Source organism: Impatiens glandulifera, chromosome 5 (assembly GCF_907164915.1).
Source record: "Impatiens glandulifera chromosome 5, dImpGla2.1, whole genome shotgun sequence".
Classification (NCBI taxonomy): domain Eukaryota; kingdom Viridiplantae; phylum Streptophyta; class Magnoliopsida; order Ericales; family Balsaminaceae; genus Impatiens; species Impatiens glandulifera.
In genome coordinates, this window is record NC_061866.1 from 29,445,590 (window position 1) to 29,471,634 (window position 26,045).

Consider the following 26,045-nt stretch of genomic DNA (forward strand, 5'->3'; position numbering starts at 1 on the left):
GTTATCCTGTACATCTTAACCTTTTCGGCAAATCTTTGTATGCCTTGCGTTTCCAAGAAAGTCGAAAAACTATCGATTTGATTCCTCAACTGGACATACTTGTCCAAAATTTTCATTCTAGGCGGACGACCGGAGTTGTCTAGGACATTTATTTGGGAGTCTTTAATATTCACACATACAAGAAAGAAATGTCCAGAAGTGACGACAGGTAGGAATATCTGACAAAAGAACATAAACATTTGTTATTTTATGGCAGTCTCGTTACTTGGAATTGAGGGATATGTACATACCAGGTCAGCGAAGATGATGTCTTCTTTTGTGACATGGTAGTTTCTCATGTCTTCTTCAAGGGATTGACAAAATAAGGTCCTATCATACTGCAGATTAACCTGCAAAATAAGGGTGGAGACTCAAAGTCATGAACATTGAAGGATACATAGAACAAAACAAGAGAAGCACTTACATGTGAAATTGTTGAAAAACATATTATTCGTGGTTCATGCCTTGGCAACCTACGGCATTTGAAGTGCACAATTATGGACCAAGCGTCCACAACTTCGCTCGCAATTTCACGCCCCATTTTCACTGTTTGAAATAGCTTACGGGTGATATTACCCGGTGCACCTACGTACAGAACGTCCCTGCAAAATACATTCATTTACAAGACCATAACTAACTAATTTCATATTTGAAATTCAGAAAGGCATGAGAGGTAACTTACATTGGAGGCAGGTCTTCATCGAACACAAAATCGGCTAATCTCTGTTCCTTGATGGTTATGTTGTGGTCCAACATATCTGCAACCTGTTGCATGTAGGGGGATCGAAGGTGCACAGGAATTTTCGTGAGCTTCCTCTTAGGATATTCTCTAATGTTGATGCATCCCCCCCCCATCACCTTCATCTTCATCTTCAGAAGATTCAACGGCATTAGAAGCCTCAACCTTTTCCTTGCCTTTAACCTGATCATTTGGTGCAACAGACTGAGCTTTGGGTTCCGCACCATGTTCCTTCCCTTCACCCTGATCATTTGGTTCAACATGCTGCGCTTTGGGTTCCTCAACCGGTTCCTTCCCTTCACCCTGATCATCGTCTTCAAGAGTGGGTGTCTGCACTGGGGGTACCTCATCCGGTTCCTTGACTTCGCCATCATGATCAGTTGGTTCAACACGGGGTGAGGCATCTTTGTTGGGAAGAACTGTATCCTCAGGTTCGTCCGGTTGAAAAGGGGGTGACTTGGCTTGAATGGGCTGAACTGCAGCCTGTACATCTTCCAGTTCAACAAGGAGTGATTCATCGTCAATGTCCACACCTACATCCTCAACATCTTTCGGTTGAACAGGGAGTGACTGATCTTCAGTGTGCAGAACTGCATCATCGAGATCATTCGGTTCCACGTGATCCGAACGATTTTCATCAGGGGGCATAACTGCATCCTCAGGTTCGTCCGGTTGAAAAGGGGGTGACTTGGCTTGAATGGGCTGAAATGCAGCCTGTACAACTTCCTGTTCAACAAGGAGTGATTCATCGTCAATGTCATGACCTACATCCTCAACATCTTTCGTTTGAACAGGGAGTGACTGATCTTCATTGTGCAGAACTGCATCATCGAGATCATTCGGTTCCACCTGATCTGAACGATTTTCTTGATGGGGCATAACTGCATCCTCTAAATCATTCTGTTCAACCCGTGTTGTTGGATTGTCTGCATGGTCCTCCAATGCAGTCTCACATGTGTAATCAACTCGGGGACTAATGACTTTCAAGCCCGCACACGGTAAAGTATCCACAAGTGCCTCCCTTGTAGGATCTTCCACACCTACATGAACCGGACCATCGATCACCACCTTCAAGTGTTTCATGAACCCTTCAGACTCTCTGAGGTTCAGGAAACCGGCCTCAAAAAAGGGCTTCGGATCGATGTTGCGTTTCTCCAACTCCCCGGATAGGTAATTCAGCTGTTGGGCTGTATCTTTAAAAGTTTGCAGGATTTTGGAGGTCAACAACTGTACATTATGAAAAACAGACTTCATTAATCTTGAAAACAGGATAATAATGAACAATGGGAGTCAATTTATTGTTTCCACATACCTCATTATCGTCTTCTTTTACTTCAACCGAGTCAACTGGATTCTCGGGTTGTCCAACTGCTAGGCGCGCCCTTGCCCTGCCCAGCCCAAAATCACCGGCACGACCTTCTAAGTTGGTAAACTCTAACACGCTGACGTCATCCCAACAGGAGATAATTGGAAATTTTCTCTCGTAGGGGATACGTTCACCTTCCACAAAAACACCATCTAGGTAGCAAATCTGGAGTAAAGGAGTGGGAAACATGTTAGAAAATATTACATATCTATAAATCATATATAAGAGAGGCAACAATACTTACCGATAAAAGGGTTATAGGTCCATCGAAATATGGATTTTTATCTTTACTTGCTTTTTCTTTCCAACTTCTTACACTGTCAACCAATCGTTGTAGTGTAAAGTGGCACCAGTTCAGTTCCTTTATGTTATCAACCTCCATTAAGGATTTGAGAATTTTGAACCTGAAATGAAAAAAATACATTTGTCAGTATTCAAAGATACAATTAGATATATAATAGGTTTGAATACATGTTTACCTGGCTCGTGAATTTTGAACAGGACATAAAAAACTAGAGACAACAAAGACAACGAAGTCTATTTTGAAATCGTTGTCTGCACTTGTGTTACTTAATATCTTGGGGATCATAGAAAGTGTTTCGGGAGCTTTTGAGTCTTCCCCGGTCCATCTGGTCTTCCAATCCCTCAAGAAATTAAAATAATCAGGGTCCTTAGTCTTGTCCAACCCAACGGACTCGACTACGTTCATTGCCCCTCTAGGAAGGTTCATCACGAGCTGTACGAGATCTTCATCGATACGGATCTCATCACCGTTGGCCAATACCAGAGAACTCTTATCCGGGTCAAAACATTGGACTACGTGTCTGGAAAAATGAGCCAGGCACTTGGAGACGCCCATTGTAAGAAGAGAACCAAACCCGATTTCCTTCACGGCTTCCCTCTGTTCTACGCTCAATTGAGGAATGAGTTGAGCGAGGCCATGAGGTGATGATCTGGTTAGAAATGTCAGTTTACGTTTCTTGCGGGTTTTGGTTTTTTGGGGAGATGGGGGAAACTCTTCATCGAATGGGGTAGTAGACGGAGAAATATTAGTGGTTTCTGGGGGTGGTTCTGGTAACTCTTCATCGACTGTTGGAGTGGAGGTAGGAATAACATTTGGTTTTTTTTTAGGGGGAAAAGGTGGTGGTAAAATCTCATCAGTACCTGCAGCAACATCAGTAGCTTCGACAGCAACTGTGGAAACTGATTCAGCAGTCATCGACGACTTAGTATTCGTCTTCGGATTTCTCTTCCTCTTCCTTTCATAGGTCCTCGAAGTCATTAATTTTGGTGGGATAGCATAAATCAGTATTATACGAAATAAATTTAATAAACATGTGTAAAATTAGTATAAACACAATAAGATGAACATACCTCTCTGGTTTAGTGCTGGGATTGACGTTGGATGCCGGAGTGGGTGCAGTTTCGTTTTCGGTTATGCTCCTACAAACTTGCAAGACGACCTCTCGGGAGTCGATGGGATGATCCACTTCCATGTTGTTGCCTTGGTTACCCGACATGTTCAGAAGAAATCCTTGTAGTATAAACGAAATATCTAGGGTTTCGACGTTCAGTGTTTGGATTATCGCCGGGAGATAGAGAGAGAAGAATATGAACAGTTGCTTATGAAAATGAAATTGAGGGATAGTCGGCTTGTAGCGGGAAATTGAAATTATATCAACTAGTCATGGAAGCGAATAAATATTCGTTCGATATCCTAAATTCATAAAAAATGATAAAAATAAATGTAAAATAAAAACTATTCATAGAAGCGAAGATTTATTCGTGGAATGTAAATGCACGGGTAAGTGAATTTACATGACAGGCAAGTTGGCTTCTCATGTGAGGGGAGGTTGTTTTACATGAACGTCAGGCTAAAATTATTTGAAAATAAGAAATCTTCGCTTTCAATCGTCTACTCGAAATACAAAATTCAAGCGAATATTTGGTCGTTTACTGATTTTCAATTAAAATTAATTACATTAACATTTATTAATAAACGGAAAAAAAAAATATAGCCAAGGAATTGAAGCGAAGATTTGTTCGGTTGCTGCATGTCATCTACAATTAATTGAATTAATATTTAATAATCGGAAATAGAAAATCCATGTCAGTTGGGTCTTTACATACACGGGTAAATGTGTTTACATGGTAGGCAAGCGGTCTTCTCATGGGTGGGTAGGGGGGTTTTACATGAGTTTTTAATTAGAATTAATTGAAGCAAATATATCTTCGCTCATGAAGGTCTCCAGCCAAAAAAAATGAAATAAAAAAAAAGGAAATAAATAGAAAAGTAATTGAGGCGAAGATTTGTTCGGTTGCTGCATGTCATCTTCAATTAATTGAATTAATAATTAATAAATGGAAATGTGAAATCCAGGGCAGGCGGTCTTCTCATGGGTGGGTTGGGGGGTTTACATGAGTTTATAATTAAAATTAATTGAAGCAAATATATCTTCGCTCCTGAGGTTCTCCATGCCCAAAAAATGAAATGAAATGAAAAATTAAATAAAATTCCTAGATAATAAATGAATGAATTAATTGAAGCGAATATTATATCGCTGCCTGTGTTTTTTAATAAATTAAACTAATATTTAATAAACGTAAATATAATATCCCTGTCAATTCGGTCTTTACATGGACGTGTAAGTGTATTTTCATGAACGGCAGGCGGTCTTCTCATGGGTGGGTATGCGGGGTTTACATGAGGGTCATGGCAACGGGCGTGTAGATCAGAGCGAAGATATCTTATCTGGGTATTATCTGAATATTATATTATTTTCTGGCGTTAACGGGCGCTTCCGTTAACGGCGTCTTGTGTGAACCCGGGCCTAAACCCGGATTCCGGATTCTCCCTCCCTCCGTCTCCTGCCCAGATTGATTTATTATTAAATTATTAATGCTGCAATCTGATTGGTCCGCCACAGGGGAACACGGCAATCGGTAGCAGAAGATCTGAACTGAAAACATTTTCATCAACTTTTTATATTTTGTGTGGGACAATTTTACTCTTTTTTTAAATTACTTTTTTGTTTTCCTTTGAAGATATTTGTACATAAGTCATTTTTTCATATGAAGATGCTTGTACATAATCAACTACTTAGGCTATGCAAATCCATATATGGAATGCTTGTTTTAGCAACATTTTGCAATTACACATGAGTTTTTAACTTTTTAATACCGAAAAAATTAATACGGCATAATATAAGAACCAAAATTATCGGTAAGAAATCGGTACGAGTTTTCCAAAATTTCGGTATACCACGATACAGAAATAAAATCTATAATATATATATATATATATATATATATATATAAAAAACTAGTGAAATTAAAAATAACTAAATCATAATTTCTATTATAACAAAGTCTAAAAAGTCTTCAACTCAATGTATTTGTTCTCTCTATAATAGTATACTAGGAGATTCATTTTTTATTCTCCAAATAAATTTGAGACGGACTATTTATTATCTCTAGGATCGATATGTCGGGATTTCAGCAGTATCAGTATAACCTTTACGATGTACGATATGCCATACCAACCCACATCTATAATCGACCAGTTTAACACAAAATTACATTAACATACTCACATCACACAAAATCAAAATGAACTTCAATTTTTTAGGACAAAAGAATTTAGTCAATGTCTTTTTACTAATTTATTGTGAATTGTAGATGGTATATAATTATGTATACCTCCAATGGTCCTCATAAACAAAAGCCCTTCGATGAACAATTTTTAACAGGTACACTAACATATATCTGGAGAAGGGCAATTAAGGGGTACCAAAAAAGTTCACCATAAAATTACACAAAGGTGAAATGAATATTCAATGAAACTCTATACGAGCCCCACAAAGAGACAAGACGCAAACCAACCCATTATTGACACAAACCTCCTCAAAGTCATATTAGTTAAGCTGATTTCTTGCAGTGTTGCTCAAGCCAGTCCATTGTAACACTCTTTGGTCTCTCCAGAGCCAACCCTAGAGCCCGGTCCCATATTAGCTAAAAGAACAACATTAAACGAATTAGTAAGGTCCAGTTCAAAAAACAAAGTGAAGAAGCAAATAACCAAAAATAGAAATATGTACGTACTTGTGAACAGATGCCAATGGACCTCGACACACCGAAAAGAACAGTGTAATATCTGCAAAAGATATTTGATCAGCTTATTCCACTTTAATGCTTGTACAAATATATGTGGATGCTAGATAAATAGTGTTTGGAATTGAAATATACCTCGCTTCAGTTAAACCGTAATAGTTCAACAATACACCACTGTGGGCATCAACATTTGGCCAAGGGTTTTTTACCTACAAGATCATCTCATAAATAACATGCATAAGATGAGCCTATTAGGAAACTAATATTGTGACACGATCTATGTCTCAATCACAATTTCATTGGATCATTGAAGTAAAAGCTGAAATTCGTTTTTGGATGGTGATCCAATAATTTTCTAGGTGTGATTTTTTTCCTTCTATTGGTATAAAAGTCATGATCCAAATAAATTTCATTTCTAGATCACTGTGATTAACAAACATAACTGTGAAAATATTGTCAATTTCAATTGGATGTTTAGAGTGTTTCCCTACTTGAGGCGTTTTCAAAAAAATAACTATAAATTGCATTCTCTTTGTAATAGTTTATTATCTTCAAGCAAGGTTTTTTCTTAATTAAGTAGAACTAGCATGACACCCCACATGATCCCCGCTTCCGGTAAGGTTTGTTATTATATATAGCAAGGGAGGGAGATATGAATATTTTCTGTTTTTAAGTGCTTGGGTAATTTACCGGAGTGTAGAAACTATAGTTGTCTGGTTATGTGAGATTTTGATGCAGAATTAAATCTATAACCAAAAGCACAAAAGGTGAAGTCATTAGACATATAGGAGTTACCTTGCCAAGCTCTGTGAGAATAGGGGGCGCTACATCAAAAAGCTTGGAAACCTTTAGTTGAAAAAAAATCTCAGTGAGTTCATGAGAAACTTCAAATATTATAAGCATTCAGGTTAATATTAATATAGTTCAAAAAGTAATAACCAGTTGGAAAAGTGGATCATTGGGTAAGTGTTTTTGCGCAAACTCCCTCTGGCATAAATATCTTGGGTCTGTATTACGCAGAACTCCGTGTCCAAATCCAGGAACAACCTAAATATTTGGCAAGCACAAACTAACCATTAGAACTCAAATCCATCAGTTTAAACCTGTTAAAACATTTATTTACGGAAACTGTTGCAAGAAAATCCCAAGTCAGTTTAGACAGAGAAAGTTAAAAATGATTGTTGGATTGTCAAGAAGAAAGCCCACAAAAATGAATGGAAAACTCATCAAATGTAGGATCATCATCAATTTAAAAAGCCTTTGAAGGGTGAAAGAAATTAGGATAGGCATGAGAATGTGGACCACAATGCATTAGCTTGGTTTTCTGATAAAGATGTTAATGAGCCTATTTGTAACTGATGATTGGTGATCTCATTAGAAGATCATCCCAAGTTAGAATTGAAAGTGATTCTTTTTTTGGTATAAAGATTTATTTGGATGATTAATTTTTCATGATCCATAAAAATTATTTTTTTGATGATGATCCAAATAATAGTGTTAATTCTTTTATTCATTTGGTATAGAGATTTTTTCTCATGATGATGAGATTATTCTTTATCACGATGAGATTTGTCTTTTTTTATCATGATCCGATTATCTTTAAGATAATTGTAATTTTCATAAAAATAGATTTTTCTTATCATGATCAAGATGAAAAAGGATTGGTAACAAAATCCAAAACATCTATTTTCATACCTTTCCACTATTCAGTGTCTTCCAGACATAATCTTTCAATTGATCTTTGGTAATGTTCTCCCCGCACTCATCTACCACAGATTTGATCCAGAGCAAGACTTCCTGAAAATAAAATATTAGATGAAGGAGAAAAAAAATATCCACATCTCTTTTCCCTATGCACAGACAGGACAAAAGATGGGAAACTGTCCAGACTTTTACAAGCCTGGATAATAACTACATATTGAAACCAAGCAGCATTTCATCCAGAATGCAAATAGTCCAACTCTCCCCATGTAATATTTATGAAACAAAAGCATGACATTGCAGGACAGTGGGGTTATCGCTTTCATTTTATGTTGAGGTTCTGTATACATTTAAGAAAAATGAAAAGCATTTAGCATCAGTTAATGTAACACATCATGTTTATGTTGGGGGGATTGTGACGTCCCACAACGATAAATCACATCAAATATTGACTCCGTATAAGTGTGAGACTAATGGGTATAGTTATATTTATCGGTATCTTTTAGGGCTTGGGTTGTGGTGGTCCAGTTGTTTAAGGCATCTATAGACTATATCCTCACAAGCGTCGCAGACCCTGGGTCTGGGTATTACAAGCTCAAACTGAATATTATGACACATGAAAAATATTATGCACCATAAAGGGCCATTGAAATTTCTAACATATTTATGCCTAACTTTTACTTATTATGGTATTCCTATCATGGTTAGCAGTGCCACTTATCTAGAATGGTATACAGAGTAAATCAATCTTTAATATGATTGGCAACAAGAGAGAAGGCATGTCACTGCAAGAGCTAGATAGATTACTTCAGAGATCAGTCTAATAGTGACTTCAAGTTTCATAGTATCAATATGCTAAATCAAATAAACAAATGCTAGGTAAAGATCCAAGATCTGCTTAAGTAACTATAAGACGTCGTTAATCACATATAAAAATCGATTTCACCTTTTGTAATGACCAAATTTGCATAAAGAAAAAAGATCATGATCAAGTTTTAATAACTGGTTTTCTTATAAATGTCCATCTTCCTGATTGGATCAAGCAAAAGGGAACCCCCCCCCCAAAAAAAAAAAAACATAAAGTTCCAGTTCTGTCATGATCAACTTACGTCAAACAGAATTTGGAAGTTCAACCAACACCATGATGTAGACAGTACTCCTGATGATTATTTTTTTAATTTAAAAGGACGAAGTTATTTTCATTAATCCACAATTAATATGAATATCAAAAGAATCATGGTGAAACATTCAAAAAATAAATTCAAGTACAAGTCATGACATGAGTTGTCATTAGTCTATCTGAAAAAATACAACAGTTTTACTGGAACTATCCATCCTTTAACTGATAAAATGAAGGTTTAGTTGAACTGAATTGTTCCTCGGATACTGTTAAAATGAAAGCCAAGTCATCTTATATTGATTAAAAAATGCTTCTCTAAAGCTCACGTTAATCCAGGTGCAATGCACATTGAAACGATAGCTAAAAATATTCAGATTAAAAGCCACAGGGAAACAGCTAAAAGAATGACATACCTGATTCGCCAACCCATGAAGAGGTCCAGCCAAACCATTCAGTGCAGCAGCAAATGAAAGGTAATGATCTGAAAGGGCACTAGCAACCTGAATAAAAAGGAGCAAACAAAGGGATAATAATCATGAGCACCCACTGAATCAATGCTATCATAAATATAACTGACAGGAACAAATAAAAAGACAAATATATATATATTGGGTTTTTGAGCATTTGATTATTTATGTCTTGATTAATTTTTGCCAACAGATGGCACAACTTGTAAGGTCAATGCGACTTTCGCGCTGACTTGGATCAATGAATAAAATTTTGCTTATAAAAGAATATTATATATATGTATACATAAATCAGGGTAGATTACAAAATAAAAACGTGTTTGCAACTTTTTGTTTCAACTAATGCAAATTTTATATATATGTATACATAAGTTGGTCACAAGGATTTACAATTCACTCAAAGAATCCTATTAATTGAGCTATGTCAATAAGAGCTTCTGCTGCAAATGAGAACTCAAGTATGTTCAGAAGTTCACATAGCAGAGTAGCCAATCAACTACAAAAGCTAAATATCTGACATAGTGCTGAAATAAGCCCATCATGTGCATCATGGTTTTTTATCAACCAGTAAAAATTCAGATAAACCAATTCTCCAATCACTCGACTTTCTGAGATATACTTCAAGTGTGTGACGAAACCCTTCAATGACACTTAAGTTAAATGCTAGAAAGTTCATGTTAATAGCTCAACTCTTCTTGACTATTTATATAGCAAAACCATTCGCTTAAGGTAACATTAAAACATCAGCGATAACCCTTTCACAATAGAGTTTCTCTAAGCAATTTTTGATGTTTTTCGCTCCCAAAGCAAATCCATCCTTTTTCTCTATTGGGAGACAAGGTAAGTTTGCAGAAATTTATATTTTTCCTATTCATTAGCAAGCTAACTACAGAAAAGTCTTGTATGGTTTGCTAGGAGACTTTCTTTTCTTCCTATAATTCACTCACTTTCTAATGTGTTCTCATTTACTTCTTTTATGTTTTATTGTCCTATAAATACCCATATAATGTTCTCTTATAAAGCATCACAAAATAAGGAATAAACTAAGAACTATTTGTTCTCTCTTCTATCATTTAGAAACCTTCATATCTCAATCCCAATGAGCAACCAAATTTCTAGATTTTTAAAGTAGAGATAAAATTCTTGTGAGATAGAATTATTAAAGGGAAAATAGTGGAACAAAAAATCACCCGGAACAGCAGCCCGGCTACTTAATTCACTGGATAATGCATCCACTTGTGCTTACTGACATGCATAAAATGACTCAATATGCCATTCAGATATAGTTAACAGGAAGTTATACAAAATGCTAAAAGAACACACCTTTCCAGTTAAGAGTTTCTAGGGTTTTTCCCATGGCCGCGGCCCGCGGTAACCATACACAGCTATTGACGAATTTCTAGGGTTTAGCCCATGGCCGCCGTAAATTTTAGTACTACATAAGAGAACAATAGCCCATTTTTCATTATTTCTCCTACCCTACCCTACCCTAGATTACCCTCACTTTCTCTCACTAGATGACCAAAACCAGTGCAGTCAAACGCAACCTAGACTCCTACACTATCAGAGGCACCAACACAGTCGTCAAAGGTAATTGAATCTGTCTCTTTTTTTATATGATTGTCTATGTCGATTTTCTTTCTTTTTGTTTTTATGATATCGTTCTACATTATGGTTTGTTTCTGAAGTTGGAGACAATGTGCTGTTGCGATCACCGGAGAGCAATACTACTCCTTATGTGGCTCAGATTAACAAGATCCAGATAGACAATAGAAATAACGTGACAGTTCAGATAAGATGGTATTACAGGCCGGAGGATTCCAACGGAGGTCGTAAACTATTCCATGGTGAGAAAGAACTGTTCTTGTCTGACCACTATGAGTTTCAGAGTGCTTACACGATTCAAGGTAAGTGTATGGTTCATTCTTTCAAGAATTACACCAAGCTAGAGAGGGTTGGAGCTAAGGATTACTATTGCCGATTTGAATACAAAGCTGCAATCGGTCTTTTTTTACCTTTTCGCGTCAGAGTGTAAGTATATATTGTGTTTGGTTCTGTCTAACTTGGTATAGATTTTGTAGTTTTTGTGATTGATTGGTCTTATATTTTGAAGGTATTGTAAATGCCAAATACCTGAGAACCCAGACCATTTTATGGTGCAGTGTGAGGAATGCAAAAACTGGTAATAATCTTTCTAGGATTATCAATTGAATTTTTTAAGGTTGGAATTAGGAACACCACATTTCTGGGTAATTAGTAATGTGCCCTATAAGTGAGTTTAGAATTTATTTAATATTAAGTTTTACTTGTTCAAATTTGAGATGTTGTCATATACCTTTATCTTTATGTAGGTACCATCCTTCTTGTCTTGGTATGACTATAAATCAAGTAAAACAATTAGATGAGTTTATATGTTCCAGTTGTAATGGAGAGGAGGTATTCATTTTACAATGCAATGATTTATTATATATCTTATTGTTGACTCGAATAACTGAATAATTCTATTGTTATGTAGGATGAAACTTCAATGAAGAATTAAGTAAAGGAGGCAATGTGAAGTTTGAGTGTATTAATATATATTCTAATGAATCATGGTAGTGTTGTTTGGCATTGAGAGTTGTTATGCATGTATGCTTTCTAAAGTTATGTTGTAAGAAAGAGAACGCAATTTAAAACAATTATCTATTTAAGTTTGTTGATTATAATTATATAACTAGCCATTTCTAATATAAATTTAACATTAATCTAAATCTAGATTGAAAAAAAAAACTGAAATTCATCTCCTTTGACATGTTAGTCAATTAAAAGTGACAAGATTTTGATACTTTTCATGAGTTAATTAATATAACAAATCAATTTCTTTTAATTATATATCATAATACGACAAAACATGCACAATCGAAAACCTTATTATTTTTCATAATACAGTATAAGGATGGGTAAGATGTACTCTAAAAACTTATAATTAAAACATGACTTCATCAAAATGTTGTATTAGTGTTACTTACCCTATTCATCTTCTTCTAGTTCATATTGCATGGTTGAATATTAAAAGAACATTTTTTATTAATAAGAAAAATATATCCTACTAAGACAACTTGTTAAGGTAAAATATATATGAACACAAAGAGCGATGATGTCAATAAGACAAGACAACAACTTTGTAAGATACAAGTCCTCTATGGAAAGATACATCATTTTGGCTAAGTAATCAAGTTGAAAAAGTAATCAAAAAATTAAATACAAACAACCTATTCAAAATAACTAATAATGAGTAATACAATACTCAAGAGTAATGAACATTATATGAAAGAAAAGTTTATAAGCAACCAAATAACAAATAATAAGACTCCAAACAAGCAAAAATAATTAGTACTATGAATAATTAGGTGATTTATAAGAAAACAAAATACACAAAAAGAACAAACTAACGACAAACCGTACAATGGTACTTAGAAACCATTTTCTCATCCTCATTAAAAACGCTTTAAATGAAAATGGAATGTCATAATTGTTAGTGTCATATTAATTCTCTTTAATTAAAAACATATTTAAGTAATTATTTTCTCAATCCTCGCGATTTTAAATTGAGGCTAGGTTTCTAGATAATGCTATATTTTTCACCCCATATCAAAATTGAAGGGAATGTACAAAATAACATACAAATTCTTGATTTGTAATAAACCACTAACATTGAAAAAATTGATATTAAAAATAGATTTTGTTTAGCCAAAACTCCTAGGGCCACATGTCAACGTTTTCAAATCATCCAAAAGCATGCCCAAATTGTTTTATAAAATTTATCTCAATATTTCAATTTAACTAATTGATACCATTTATTTTTCTACTGTTGTGTTTCAGATTTTCAAAAAAAAATTGGCTGTTTATTTTAATCACCAAATTTCAACTTTAATTGCTTCAAAAATAATTTAATCAGGTTCCATGATTTCTCTAACTTCTAAGGTTGTCTAGGACATGATTCTAACTTTATATATCATCATTCCTAACAAATATCCACCTTGATCATAAGTGAAAGAGCTTATCTATCATCTATTTTGGTGTTCATCACAAGAGAAATTTAATTCTCTTTGAAATCCAAACATCCCATCCTGTTCATACTTTAATATGTTGTATGCGTTTTAACTTATGGAATTCTTCACCAATTATAAGCTCATCAGATACTCTTTTCAACCATTCCCCTCCTATACAACTCTCCAAGAGAAAGACACACAACCAGAAAGAGTTTGAATAATTTGTAAATTAAATTTCCTAACTTGTTTTGATTCCTTAAGCATAAACACATACCTTGATCTCCTCTTTGTCAACAACCTTGCATGATTTGTCCACAAACCCAACCAAACAAAGTCGCGGTTCCTGGATCCTCAATTTCTCAACTCCACCTTTGTAGAACCATAAGACCCACTTCATATATAGTCTCCCTTTGTGTCATTATCGGATTTGACATGAATCTTGTTTTCATCCTCAATCAGTATTGGCCTATTCCAAGCCATCACAAACAATAAGGAACAAGTTACAGTTGCATATATCTTCATTCTTTGGGTAGTCTCCATTTAACACCTTAAAGTGAAATTTAACACCTTGAAGTGGACTGCCAGTGAAATAGACACTCCCTTGCAATGAGACATGAAGAATATATAAACATCTCTTAATTAACTTGTAGATCATTTGGCTGCCCAACTTGAAAGAAGACTCTACATATATCTTTCTTTATTTTCATTCCAAACAACACTTCTTGATTTCTCCAACTTCTTTATATCAATCTTCTTTTTAAGCATATACATGAGTTCCCAAATAGTTTTCATGTCCTTGCAAGCAAGTGGATAATTTTCATAGAGCAACAACAAGATTTTGTGTTCACCACTTCCAACTTTAAAAGGGTCTCACCTTCAATCTATTTGGAAAACATTCAACAATCAATACATCACTTGAATGAATTTCCTACCATAAATCTATCATAACTTTTGTATACCGCCTAAATGATCATCTTTCTAATGCAAATACTATTCAAAATAAAAAATTGTGAAATGATGAAAACAAAAAGAATAATACATTCCATATTGTATCTAATCATATTACAATCCAATCATATTTATTTTTTAAATTACTACCATATAAATTTTATGAAGGATTGATTGATACTCATCAATAAGATCAATTTATTCGAGTTAGTACATGCATATGACAAAACATACCTTACAAAGTTCTAAAATGTTCCTTTTTTGTTTTATTGGAGATTAATATCATTATTAATTTTCTTGTTTATTTGATGATTTGTAAATCCATCTAGAAAGTTTGAAGACAATTACTAACACGGATATTATTACAAAAATAGTTGCACGAAAACCATATATATATTTGACAATTTAAACAAGATTAAAAGAAAATTCATCATCACAATTATGTTGTTCGTGTCTTATTTGTTTTAGGTATAGGGTTTCTTAACATTATTTTTAGAAACACATCATTTCAATTTGTCTCACTCTCTTTAATTAATTACTTCACATTTACCAACCATTTTAAATTTAACTTGAAAGTTAAGAGGACGAGATAACAATAACGAAGAACATGATAGTACTAACTAGTAGATTCATATTTACCTAATGAATTTTTTTGTGTGTAGAAACAAATCTTCTCATTAACTCTCAGTTTCAGTATACTTAAAAAACATTCTCCTCAACTATCAAACTTATATTTTCATTGGCTCAATAAAAACAACACATGAAAACAAATAAATGTTAAACCCCCGTGTAAAAATAGCAATGACATGAAACTATATATACATAACTTTTATTATTAGAACCTAAATTCTTAAATGTTAAACTTATCTAATATACGACATAAGTGACATTGACACACCTCTTGACTCGTGATAGATCTTCAACCAGAGATTCTGCAACAATCTCAACTTCATTTTCTGAAATAATTTCATAAGGAACATTTTTTATCTTCCACCCTTCACCCCAAAGTTATATCATAATATAAACATCATTTTGCCTAAACATATAAGTTTTTTTTGCATAACTTATATGTTGTATATAAAAACGTCCCAAAATAAAACATCAATCTATCAAGAAAATCAAACATATATTCAGCCAGTGTATGCAAAATGATGTTTATATTATGGTCCAGTCATTACCTCTTTTTGAATCACCATGAACAAGTCTTGTTCTGTAGTGCTTAAAATCTCCCTACTACAAATCAACATACTGCATATATACCTAATATTTATTACAATATAATATATACTAGCTTAAACAAGTGTGGATTAAAAAAATGAACAATGGAGAGAAGGTAAGGTTATTAATTAAGTGTTTCTTATGGATGATAGAGTAATTGAATTTATTGTCCTTAATTAACTCATAGTTCAAGTGTTTCTTTTTTTTTTTTTATCAATTTGGATACATCAAAAAAATTAAATATATAATCTTGTCAACTGAAAATTTTATTTACGAAATGACTGAATAGTTATATTCTAATACAAGTAAAACCTAACTAGCTAAGAATGTAGTGAAAGAGGTCATGCTGAAATTTGAAGGCAAATATTAATGTATATTCTTGAGAATCATGTTAGTGCCTTGTTTGACTTTGACATTCATTTATTATGTCATGTATGATTTCTAGATGTAAGTTATGTAGTAAAAAGTAGAGTCAAAGTTGAAATCAATTGTCCCATTAAATCTATTTATTATAATTGTATATTGATTTTGAATTATTTTTTTGTGACAGGTTTTAACATAAATATTAATGTTATGCTAGTGTATTTGCCCTTTGGATCAACACCAACTGAATCATTAACTAAACCATTTCAAACATCAGGAGGACGAAATTATGGTCATGTTGGATGGTTGGATATTAAAAGTATCTTAATTTATAATAAAGATATTAACATGTTCATTGATTTGTTTGTGTCTTGATCTCACCTCCTCTTTTTCACTTATCCTATTACGCTCACTCTCACTATATTTCCAGACTTTCCTGAACGCGTCGTTCCATCTGCATCCACTGGAGTGAATTGACTATCCTCAGAATCACCCGAACTTTCAGCATTTGTAACCACTCCAACATTGAACACGGTCGCACCGGTAGCTATGATGTCGCCGAATAATCTTTCATAAAATTTTTCAATTCCACCAAACTTAAACTTATTAAGTTTGACATAATAATGTTCAATACAAAATAATAAGCAAATTTAATACTAGTCCAACAAATATTAAACTATGTAAAATAGTCTAACTAGTTTTTATATATATAGACTAATAATACTAATTATGATTATATTATTATGAAAATGAACCATTCTTGTACTAACAGTATTTGTTGATTATCCCAACTCATGCATTTAAGTTTAGAATTGTGTTTTAGAAATATCCAATCTTTCAATACCTTCTTTTCTCTAAATGCCACTTGTTTTTAAAGATTTTGTGCTAATAATAGACACTCAAATGAGTCCACAAACCCTCACACCCATTATTGTAACTAATGGACGAAAGACTCTTATAACTGAAATTTCCTTTTAACTTCTCCTGATCATCACATAGTTGTAGAAACATCTCAGTTCTTTCTTTATTGGATTGAGTGATGCGAACTCCGAAATTAGAATTGTTGTTCCTTGGCATTCTAATATAATTGAATAGATATTAACAGAAATAAAAGATTGAAGAAATAAAATTGATAAAAATGATGTTGGAGACTAACAACACCAATCACTTAGACCAATGAACAACTTAAAAACCCCAAACATAAAATGTATAGGTACTGGATAAAGTTGAATTCAAAGTGGAGATAAAGGAAAAAATATCTGATAAACTTACCTTAACACTGCCGATGAAGATGTCGCTTAAGAAAAAAAAATATCCACATCTCCTTTCCCTATGCACAGACAGGACAAAAAATGGGAAACAGTCCAGACTTTTACAAGCCTAGATAATGACTACATATTGAAACCAAGCAGCATTTCATCCAGAATGCAAATAGTCCAACTCTCCCCATGTAATATTTATGAAACAAAAGCATGACATTGCAGGACAGTGGGGTTATCGCTTTCATTTTATGTTGAGGTTCTGTATGCATTTAAGAAAGATGAAAAGCATATAGCATCAATTAATGTAACACATCATGTTTATGTTGGGGGGATTATGACATCCCACAACGATAAATCACATCAAATATTGACTCCATATAAGTGTGAGGCTAATGGGTATAGTTATATTTATTGGTATGTTTTAAGGCTTGGGTTGTGGTGCTCCAGTTGTTTAAGGCATCTATAGCCTATATCCTCACAACCGCCGCGGACCCTGGGTCTGGGTATTACAAGCTCAAACTGAATATTATGACAAGGTTACCTTTACATATGCAAGATATCACATGAAAATTAGTATGCACCATAAAGGGCCATTGAAATTTCTAAAATATTTATGTCTAACTTTTACTTATTATGGTATTCCTACCATGGTTGGCAGTGCCACTTATCTAGAATGGTATACAGAGTAAATCAATCTTTAATAAGATTGGCAACAAGAGAGAAGGCATGTCACTACAAGAGCTAGATAGATTACTTCAGAGATCAGTCTAATAGTGACTTCAATTTTCATAGTATCAATATGCTAAATCAAATAAACAAATTCTAGGTAAAGATCCAAGATCTGCTTAAGTAACTATAAGACATCGTTAATCACATATAAAAATCGATTTCACCTTTTGTAATGACCAAATTTGCATAAAGAAAAAAGATCATGATCAAGTTTTAATAACTGGTTTTCTTATAAATGCCCATCTTCCTGATTGGATCAAGCAAAAGGGAAAAACCCCCCAAAAAAACATAAAGTTCCAGTTCTGTCATGATCAACTTACGTCAAACAGAATTTGGAAGTTCAACCAACAACATGATGTAGACAGTACTCCTGATGATTATTTTTTAAGTTTAAAAGGACAAAGTTATTTTCATTAATCCACAATTAATATGAATATCAAAAGAATCATGGTGAAACATTCAAAAAATAAATTCAAGTACAAGTCATGACATGAGTTGTCATTAGTCTATCTGAAAAAATACAACAGTTTTACTGGAACTATCCATCCTTTCACTGATAAAATGAAGGTTTATTTGAACTGAATTGTTCCTCAGATACTGCTCAAATGAAAGCCAAGTCATCTTATAAGGATTAAAAAATGCTTCTCTAAAGCTCACGTTAATCCAGGTGCAATGCACATTGAAACGATAGCTAAAAATATTCAGATTAAAAGCCACAGGGAAACAGCTAAAAGAATGACATACCTGATTCGCCAACCCATGAAGAGGTCCAGCCAAACCATTCAGTGCAGCAGCAAATGAAAGGTAAGGATCTGAAAGGGCACTAGCAACCTGAATAAAAAGGAGCAAACAAAGGGATAATAATCATGAGCACCCACTGAATCAATGCTATCATAAATATAACTGACAGGAACAAATAAAAAGACAAATATATATATTGAGGTTTTTGAGCATTTGATTATTTATGTCTTGATTAATTTTTGCCAACAGATGGCACAACTTGTAAGGTAATGTTTTAGTTTTCCCATGGTCAACGACTTTCGCGCTGACTTGGATCAATGAATAAAATTTTGCTTATAAAAGAATATTATATATATGTATACATAAATCAGGGTAGATTACAAAAATAAAAACGTGTTTGCAACTGTTAGAATCTAAACCACAATAAACGAGGATAAAAACGATAAAGAAGAACTAACACCAAGATTACGTGGAAAAACCCTTTACGGGTGAAAAACCACGGGCAGAAGAGAAGATTTCACTATAACGAAGATTGTACAGATTTTTGGTGGACAACGTAAAACTGTTATAGAGAAAAGACGGCCGCAATCTCTACATATTGTTTAACCCTAGAATATGATGTAAATTAAAAAGGGGCAAACCCATTAAGACTACAGGTCCATATAGTGCGGGCAAAGCCCGCTGACCCGACAAGAATTCGGGCCACAAACTCTAACAATCTCCACCTTGAAACGAATTCTAATCTTTGATAGCATAACCACAAAATCAAACCTCTTCCACCAAATCCCCTAAGGGCATAACTCAGCAATGAAGACCAACCAGGTTCAAGCAATGCTCAAACTTGGTAATAGGAAGTGACTTGGTCATCATATCTGCAGGATTATTGTGTGTACTCACCTTGCTCACAACAATATCACCACGAGCAATCACATCACGCACAAAATGATACCGTACATCAATGTGCTTAGTCCTCTCGTGAAACATCTGATCATTTGTCAGAAAAATAGCACTCTGGCTATCACAAAATATTGTAGAAATCTGCAAATCATTACTAAGTTCGCCAAACAAGCCTTTCATCCAAATTGCTTCTTTTCAAGCTTCTGTAATCGCCATGTACTCTGCCTCTGTAGTAGACAAAGCAACTGTAGCCTGCAACATAGCCTTCCAGCTAATAGCGCAACCACCAACACAAAAAATGTAACCAGACAATGATTTTCTCTTATCAAGATCTCCAGCGTAATCTGAATCAACGTAACCGACAACTCCATCTCTACTTTTCCCAAACTGTAAACAAACATCAGTAGAACCACATAAGTATCTGAGAATCCACTGAACTGCTTTCCAATGTTCCTTACCAGGGTTTGCCATATATTTACTAACAACACTAACTGCATATGCTAAGTCAGGTCGTGAACAAACCATAGCATACATAAGGGAGCCAACGGCACTAGAGTATGGCACTCGCGACATATAATCATCATCACTATCTGACTGTGGTGACAAAGAAGACGAAAGTCTAAAATGAGCAGCTAGTGGAGTACTTACCGGCTTGGCACTTTGCATGTTAAACCTACTAAGGACTTTCTCGATGTACCTCTTTTGACTTATGTACAATTTACCGGCCGGTCGATCTCTAAGAATCTCCATTCCAAGCATCTTCTTTGCTGCACCTAAATCTTTCATCTCAAACTCGCTACTCAACTGTGCTTTCACCTTTCTGACCTCTCTCTGATCTTTAGCGGCAATTAACATATCGTCAACATACAACAACAGGTAAACGAACGACCCATCATCACATACTTTAAAGTAGACACAACTATCGTAATTGCTCCTCCTGAAATCATGAGTGGTCATAAATGTATCAAATCTCTTGTACCATTGCCTCGGTGACTGTTTCAAACCATAAAGAGACTTTTTCAGCTGACATACATAGTCCTCCTTTCCTAAGGCTACGAATCCCTCTGGTTGCTGCATGTAGATGTCTTCCTCAAGTTCTCCGTCTAAGAATGCAGTTTTTACATCTAACTGCTCAAGCTCAAGATCGTGGTATGCCACAATACCTAGTAAAGCCCGAATAGAACTATGTTTCACAACTGGAGAAAATACATCAGTAAAATCAATACCTGGAGTTTGACTATATCCTTTTGCAACAAGCCTGGCTTTATACCTGGCTTCTTCAACTCCCATCGTACCTTCCTTTCTCTTATACACCCATTTGCAGCGAACAACCTTCTTGTTCTTTGGTAACTTCACTAGATCCCATGTAGCGTTCTTGTGAAGCGATTCTATCTCTTCCTGCATAGCGATCATCCACATATCAGAGTTTTCGCAGGTAATTGCCTCTGAATATGTCACAGGTTCTTCTTCTAAATCAATATCTTCAGCCACATTTAATGCATACGCAACTAAATCAGCCTCTGCATATCTCTGAGGGCGTCTAATTTCTCTACGAGGCCTATTTTTAGCAATTGAATGTTGTGGAGGTGCTTCTGTGGAACTAACATCATCCATTAAAACTGGAATAGGCTCTGGAGTTTGCTCTGGTGTAGGTTTCAACCCAATCTCAAGCTCCACCTCAATACTTGACTTCTGTTGATTTCCCTCGGAGGGAGTTGAAGACGGAGACCCCTGAAGCATGCTAGTCTCATCAAAAACAACATCTCTACTGATGACGACTTTACTAGTCTCAGGACACCACAACTTGTATCCCTTCACACCTTGCTTGAACCCTATGAACACACACTTCACCGAACGAGTCTCTAACTTCCCATTATCCACATGAGCATACGCAGGACATCCAAAAATTTTCAAATCAGAATAACTAGCAGGAGAACCAGTCCATACCTCTTGTGGAGTTTTCTCATCAATAGCAGTTGAAGGAGAGCGATTAACGAGATGACATGCATACGCAGCGGTCTCAGCCCAAAACGACATCGGTAGCCCAGCATTAAGGCGCATACAACGCACCTTCTCCATCAAAGTCCTATTCATCCTCTCTGCAACTCCATTCTGTTGAGGATTATGTCGAACTGTATGATGTCTCACAATACCTTCAGTTCTACATAAAGTATTAAACTCATTAGAACAAAACTCCAAACCGTTATCAGTTCGGAGATGCTTCACTTGCCTCCCTGTCTGCTTCTCAATCATTAACTTCCACTCTTTAAAGGTAGAAAACACGTCACTCTTTTGTTTCAAAAAGAATGTCCAAACCTTCCTGGAGAAATCATCTATAATAGTCAACATATAGAACGCACCACCTTTAGATGGTACTCTAGAAGGCCCCCACAAATCAGAATGAATGTAGTCTAGTGTCCCCTTCGTATTATGAATACCAGCCGAGAACCTAACTCTTTTCTGCTTACCAAAAACGCAGTGTTCACAAAACTTCAGCTTCGTAATACCCTGCACATCAAGAAGCCCTCTCTTGTTCAATTCGACCATGCCATTCTCACTCATGTGACCTAGACGCATGTGCCATAATCTTGTTGCATCAGAATCAGACAAAGACGAACTAGCAACAGCAACATCACCTGTAATCGTAGAGCCTTGCAGAACATATAAATTGGCAGTTTTCTTGAGTCCCTTCATCACAACAAGAGACCCCTTGCTGACCTTCACAACTCCACCTTCACCAGTGTATTTGTACCCTTTAGAATCAAGAATACTCAATGAGATTAGATTTTTCTTCATGTCGGGAACGTGCCTTACATCACCAAGTGATCGAATAGTGCCATCAAACATCTTAACTCTAACCGTACCAATACCAGCAATTCTGCAAGATGCATTATTACCCATCACAACGGTACCTCTAGAGACCTCTTCATATGTAGAGAACCAGTCCCGATTAGGACACATATGAAACGTGCATCCAGAATCAAGAATCCATTCGTCGCTCTGTTTCGAATCAATATTAGACGTAACGAGGAGTTCTCCATCATTGTACTTTTCAGCAACATCAGCTTCGCCATATTTCTCTGGTTGATTGCTCTTATGATCCTCACCAGCCCTCTAATTTTTATTCTGTAACTTATAACACTCAACAACAATATGGCCTTTTTCTTGCAGTACCTACACGTCTTATCTCTGTTCTTGGATTTTGACCTGCCACGATTATTGCTGCTAGAATACCTCTCCTGTTGTCTGCCTCGTGCAACAAGGCCTTCAGCCATGTTATCTGAACCAACAAGTTTATGCATCTTCTCTTTCGAGAAGAGTGCATCATAAACCTCATCCAGAGTCAAAGTCTCACGACTATAGAGAATGGTATCTCTAAAATTAGCATACGTAGGAGGTAGTGAACACAATAATATGAGCCCTAAATCTTCTTCATCGTACTTAACCTCCATAGATTCCAAATCAGAGACTATTTCTTTAAAAACAGTTAAGTGATTTTCTAAAGACGTACCGTCAGACATACGTTGGGAATACAAGCGTTGCTTCAAGTGTAGCTTGTTAGTCAGCGTTTTCGTCATACATAATTGCTCCAATCTTAACCAGAGTGCAGCAGCTGTTTTTTCCTTCAAACAGTCTTGAAGAATCTGATTCGACAAATGCAGATAAATCTGCGATAGAGCCTTACGATCTGCTCGTTGCTTCTCTTCATCAGTCCACGAAGACGGCATCTTGTCAGCGCCATATAGCGCATCTTCCAGATCCATCTATGCCAAAATAGCTCGCATTTTCACTTGCCATAACGCAAATCTGGTGTTACGATCCAGCAGCGGAATGTCGTATTTCATCGTGGTCATGACCAAAAAATAAAACAAACAAATTTGGCTCTGATACCAATTTGTTAGAATCTAAACCACAATAAACGAGGATAAAAGCGATAAAGAAAAACGAACACCAAGATTACGTGGAAAACCCTTTACGGGTGAAAAACCACGGGCAGAAGAGAAGATTTCACTATAACGAAGATTGTACAGATTTTTGGTGGACAACGTAAAACTGTTATAGAGAAAAGACGGCCGCAATCTCTACATATTGTTTAACCCTAGAATATGATGTAAATTAAAAAGGGGCAAACCCATTAAGACTACAGGTCCATATAGTGCGGGCAAAACCCGCTGACCCAACAAGAATTCGGGCCACAAACTCTAACAATGTTTTAGTTTTCCCATGGTCAATGCGACTTTCGAGCTGACTTGGATCAATGAATAAAATTTTGCTTATAAAAGGATATTATATATATGTATACATAAATCAGGGTAGATTACAAAATAAAAACGTGTTTGCAACTTTTTGTTTCAACTAATGCAAATATTATATATATGTATACATAAGTAGGTCACAAGGATTTACAATTCACTCAAAGAATCCTATTAATTGAGCTATGTCAATAAGAGCTTCTGCTGCAAATGAGAACTCAAGTATGTTCAGAAGTTCACATAGCAGAGTAGCCAATCAACTACAAAAGCTAAATATCTGACATAGTGCTGAAATAAGCCCATCATGTGCATCATGGTTTTTTATCAACCAGTAAAAATTCAGATAAACCAATTCTCCAATCACTCGACTTTCTGAGATATACTTCAAGTGTGTGACGAAACCCTTCAATGACACTTAAGTTAAATGCTAGAAAGTTCATGTTAATAGCTCAACTCTTCTTGACTATTTATATAGCAAAACCATTCGCTTAAGGTAACATTAAAACATCAGCGATAACCCTTTCACAATAGAGTTTCTCTAAGCAATTTTTGATGTTTTTCGCTCCCAAAGCAAATCCATCCTTTTTCTCTATTGGGAGACAAGGTAAGTTTGCAGAAATTTATATTTTTCCTATTCATTAGCAAGCTAACTACAGAAAAGTCTTGTATGGTTTGCTAGGAGACTTTCTTTTCTTCCTATAATTCACTCACTTTCTAATGTGTTCTCATTTACTTCTTTTATGTTTTATTGTCCTATAAATACCCATATAATGTTCTCTTATAAAGCATCACAAAATAAGGAATAAACTAAGAACTATTTGTTCTCTCTTCTATCATTTAGAAACCTTCATATCTCAATCCCAATGAGCAACCAAATTTCTAGATTTTTAAAGTAGAGATAAAATTCTTGTGAGATAGAATTATTAAAGGGAAAATAGTGGAACAAAAAATCACCCGGAACAGCAGCCCGGCTACTTAATTCACTGGATAATGCATCCACTTGTGCTTACTGACATGCATAAAATGACTCAATATGCCATTCAGATATAGTTAACAGGAAGTTATACAAAATGCTAAAAGAACACACCTTTCCAGTTAAGAGTTTCTAGGGTTTTTCCCATGGCCGCGGCCCGCGGTAACCATACACAGCTATTGACGAATTTCTAGGGTTTAGCCCATGGCCGCCGTAAATTTTAGTACTACATAAGAGAACAATAGCCCATTTTTCATTATTTCTCCTACCCTACCCTACCCTAGATTACCCTCACTTTCTCTCACTAGATGACCAAAACCAGTGCAGTCAAACGCAACCTAGACTCCTACACTATCAGAGGCACCAACACAGTCGTCAAAGGTAATTGAATCTGTCTCTTTTTTTATATGATTGTCTATGTCGATTTTCTTTCTTTTTGTTTTTATGATATCGTTCTACATTATGGTTTGTTTCTGAAGTTGGAGACAATGTGCTGTTGCGATCACCGGAGAGCAATACTACTCCTTATGTGGCTCAGATTAACAAGATCCAGATAGACAATAGAAATAACGTGACAGTTCAGATAAGATGGTATTACAGGCCGGAGGATTCCAACGGAGGTCGTAAACTATTCCATGGTGAGAAAGAACTGTTCTTGTCTGACCACTATGAGTTTCAGAGTGCTTACACGGTTCAAGGTAAGTGTATGGTTCATTCTTTCAAGAATTACACCAAGCTAGAGAGGGTTGGAGCTAAGGATTACTATTGCCGATTTGAATACAAAGCTGCAATCGGTCTTTTTTACCTATTCGCGTTAGAGTGTAAGTATATTGTGTTTGGTTCTGTCTAACTTGGTATAGATTTTGTAGATTTTGTGATTGATTGGTCTTATATTTTGAAGGTATTGTAAATGCCAAATACCTGAGAACCCAGACCATTTTATGGTGCAGTGTGAGGAATGCAAAAACTGGTAATAATCTTTCTAGGATTATCAATTGAATTTTTTAAGGTTGGAATTAGGAACACACCACATTTCTGGGTAATTAGTAATGTGCCCTATAAGTGAGTTTAGAATTTATTTAATATTA

General features: G+C 35.3%; 2 protein-coding genes and 1 pseudogene across 2 annotated transcripts; 2 read left to right on the plus strand and 1 right to left on the minus strand.

Moving 5' to 3' along the window:
- Positions 1-6,062: 6,062 nt before the first annotated feature.
- On the minus strand, positions 6,063-18,957 carry LOC124939187 (citrate synthase, mitochondrial-like; the record flags this gene model as incomplete). The annotated part of the gene is made up of 7 exons (XM_047479689.1): positions 6,063-6,155; positions 6,246-6,297; positions 6,390-6,463; positions 7,050-7,100; positions 7,194-7,301; positions 7,950-8,051; positions 18,838-18,957. Coding segments are annotated over 7 exons (600 nt in total), but the record flags the coding sequence as incomplete, so codon positions are not given.
- On the plus strand, positions 11,030-12,081 carry LOC124938467 (chromatin remodeling protein EBS-like). The gene is made up of 5 exons (XM_047478910.1): positions 11,030-11,132; positions 11,231-11,573; positions 11,656-11,724; positions 11,894-11,978; positions 12,058-12,081. The coding sequence occupies exons 1-5, from the start codon at positions 11,060-11,062 to the stop codon at positions 12,079-12,081; spliced, it is 594 nt and encodes a 197-aa protein (XP_047334866.1). The 5' UTR covers positions 11,030-11,059.
- A 6,278-nt stretch (positions 18,958-25,235) lies between the features above and the next one.
- LOC124940686 lies at positions 25,236-25,931 on the plus strand (annotated as a pseudogene).
- The last annotated feature ends 114 nt before the right edge of the window (positions 25,932-26,045 follow it).

Excerpts from the sequence above, each read along its gene's own strand:
- LOC124938467 (XM_047478910.1), top strand. The coding sequence starts at position 11,060 with ATGACCAAAACCAGTGCAGTCAAACGCAACCTAGACTCCTACACTATC. Across the intron at positions 11,574-11,655 it reads TTACCTTTTCGCGTCAGAGT|GTATTGTAAATGCCAAATAC; the intron begins GTAAGTATATAT and ends TATATTTTGAAG. Across the intron at positions 11,979-12,057 it reads CCAGTTGTAATGGAGAGGAG|GATGAAACTTCAATGAAGAA; the intron begins GTATTCATTTTA and ends ATTGTTATGTAG.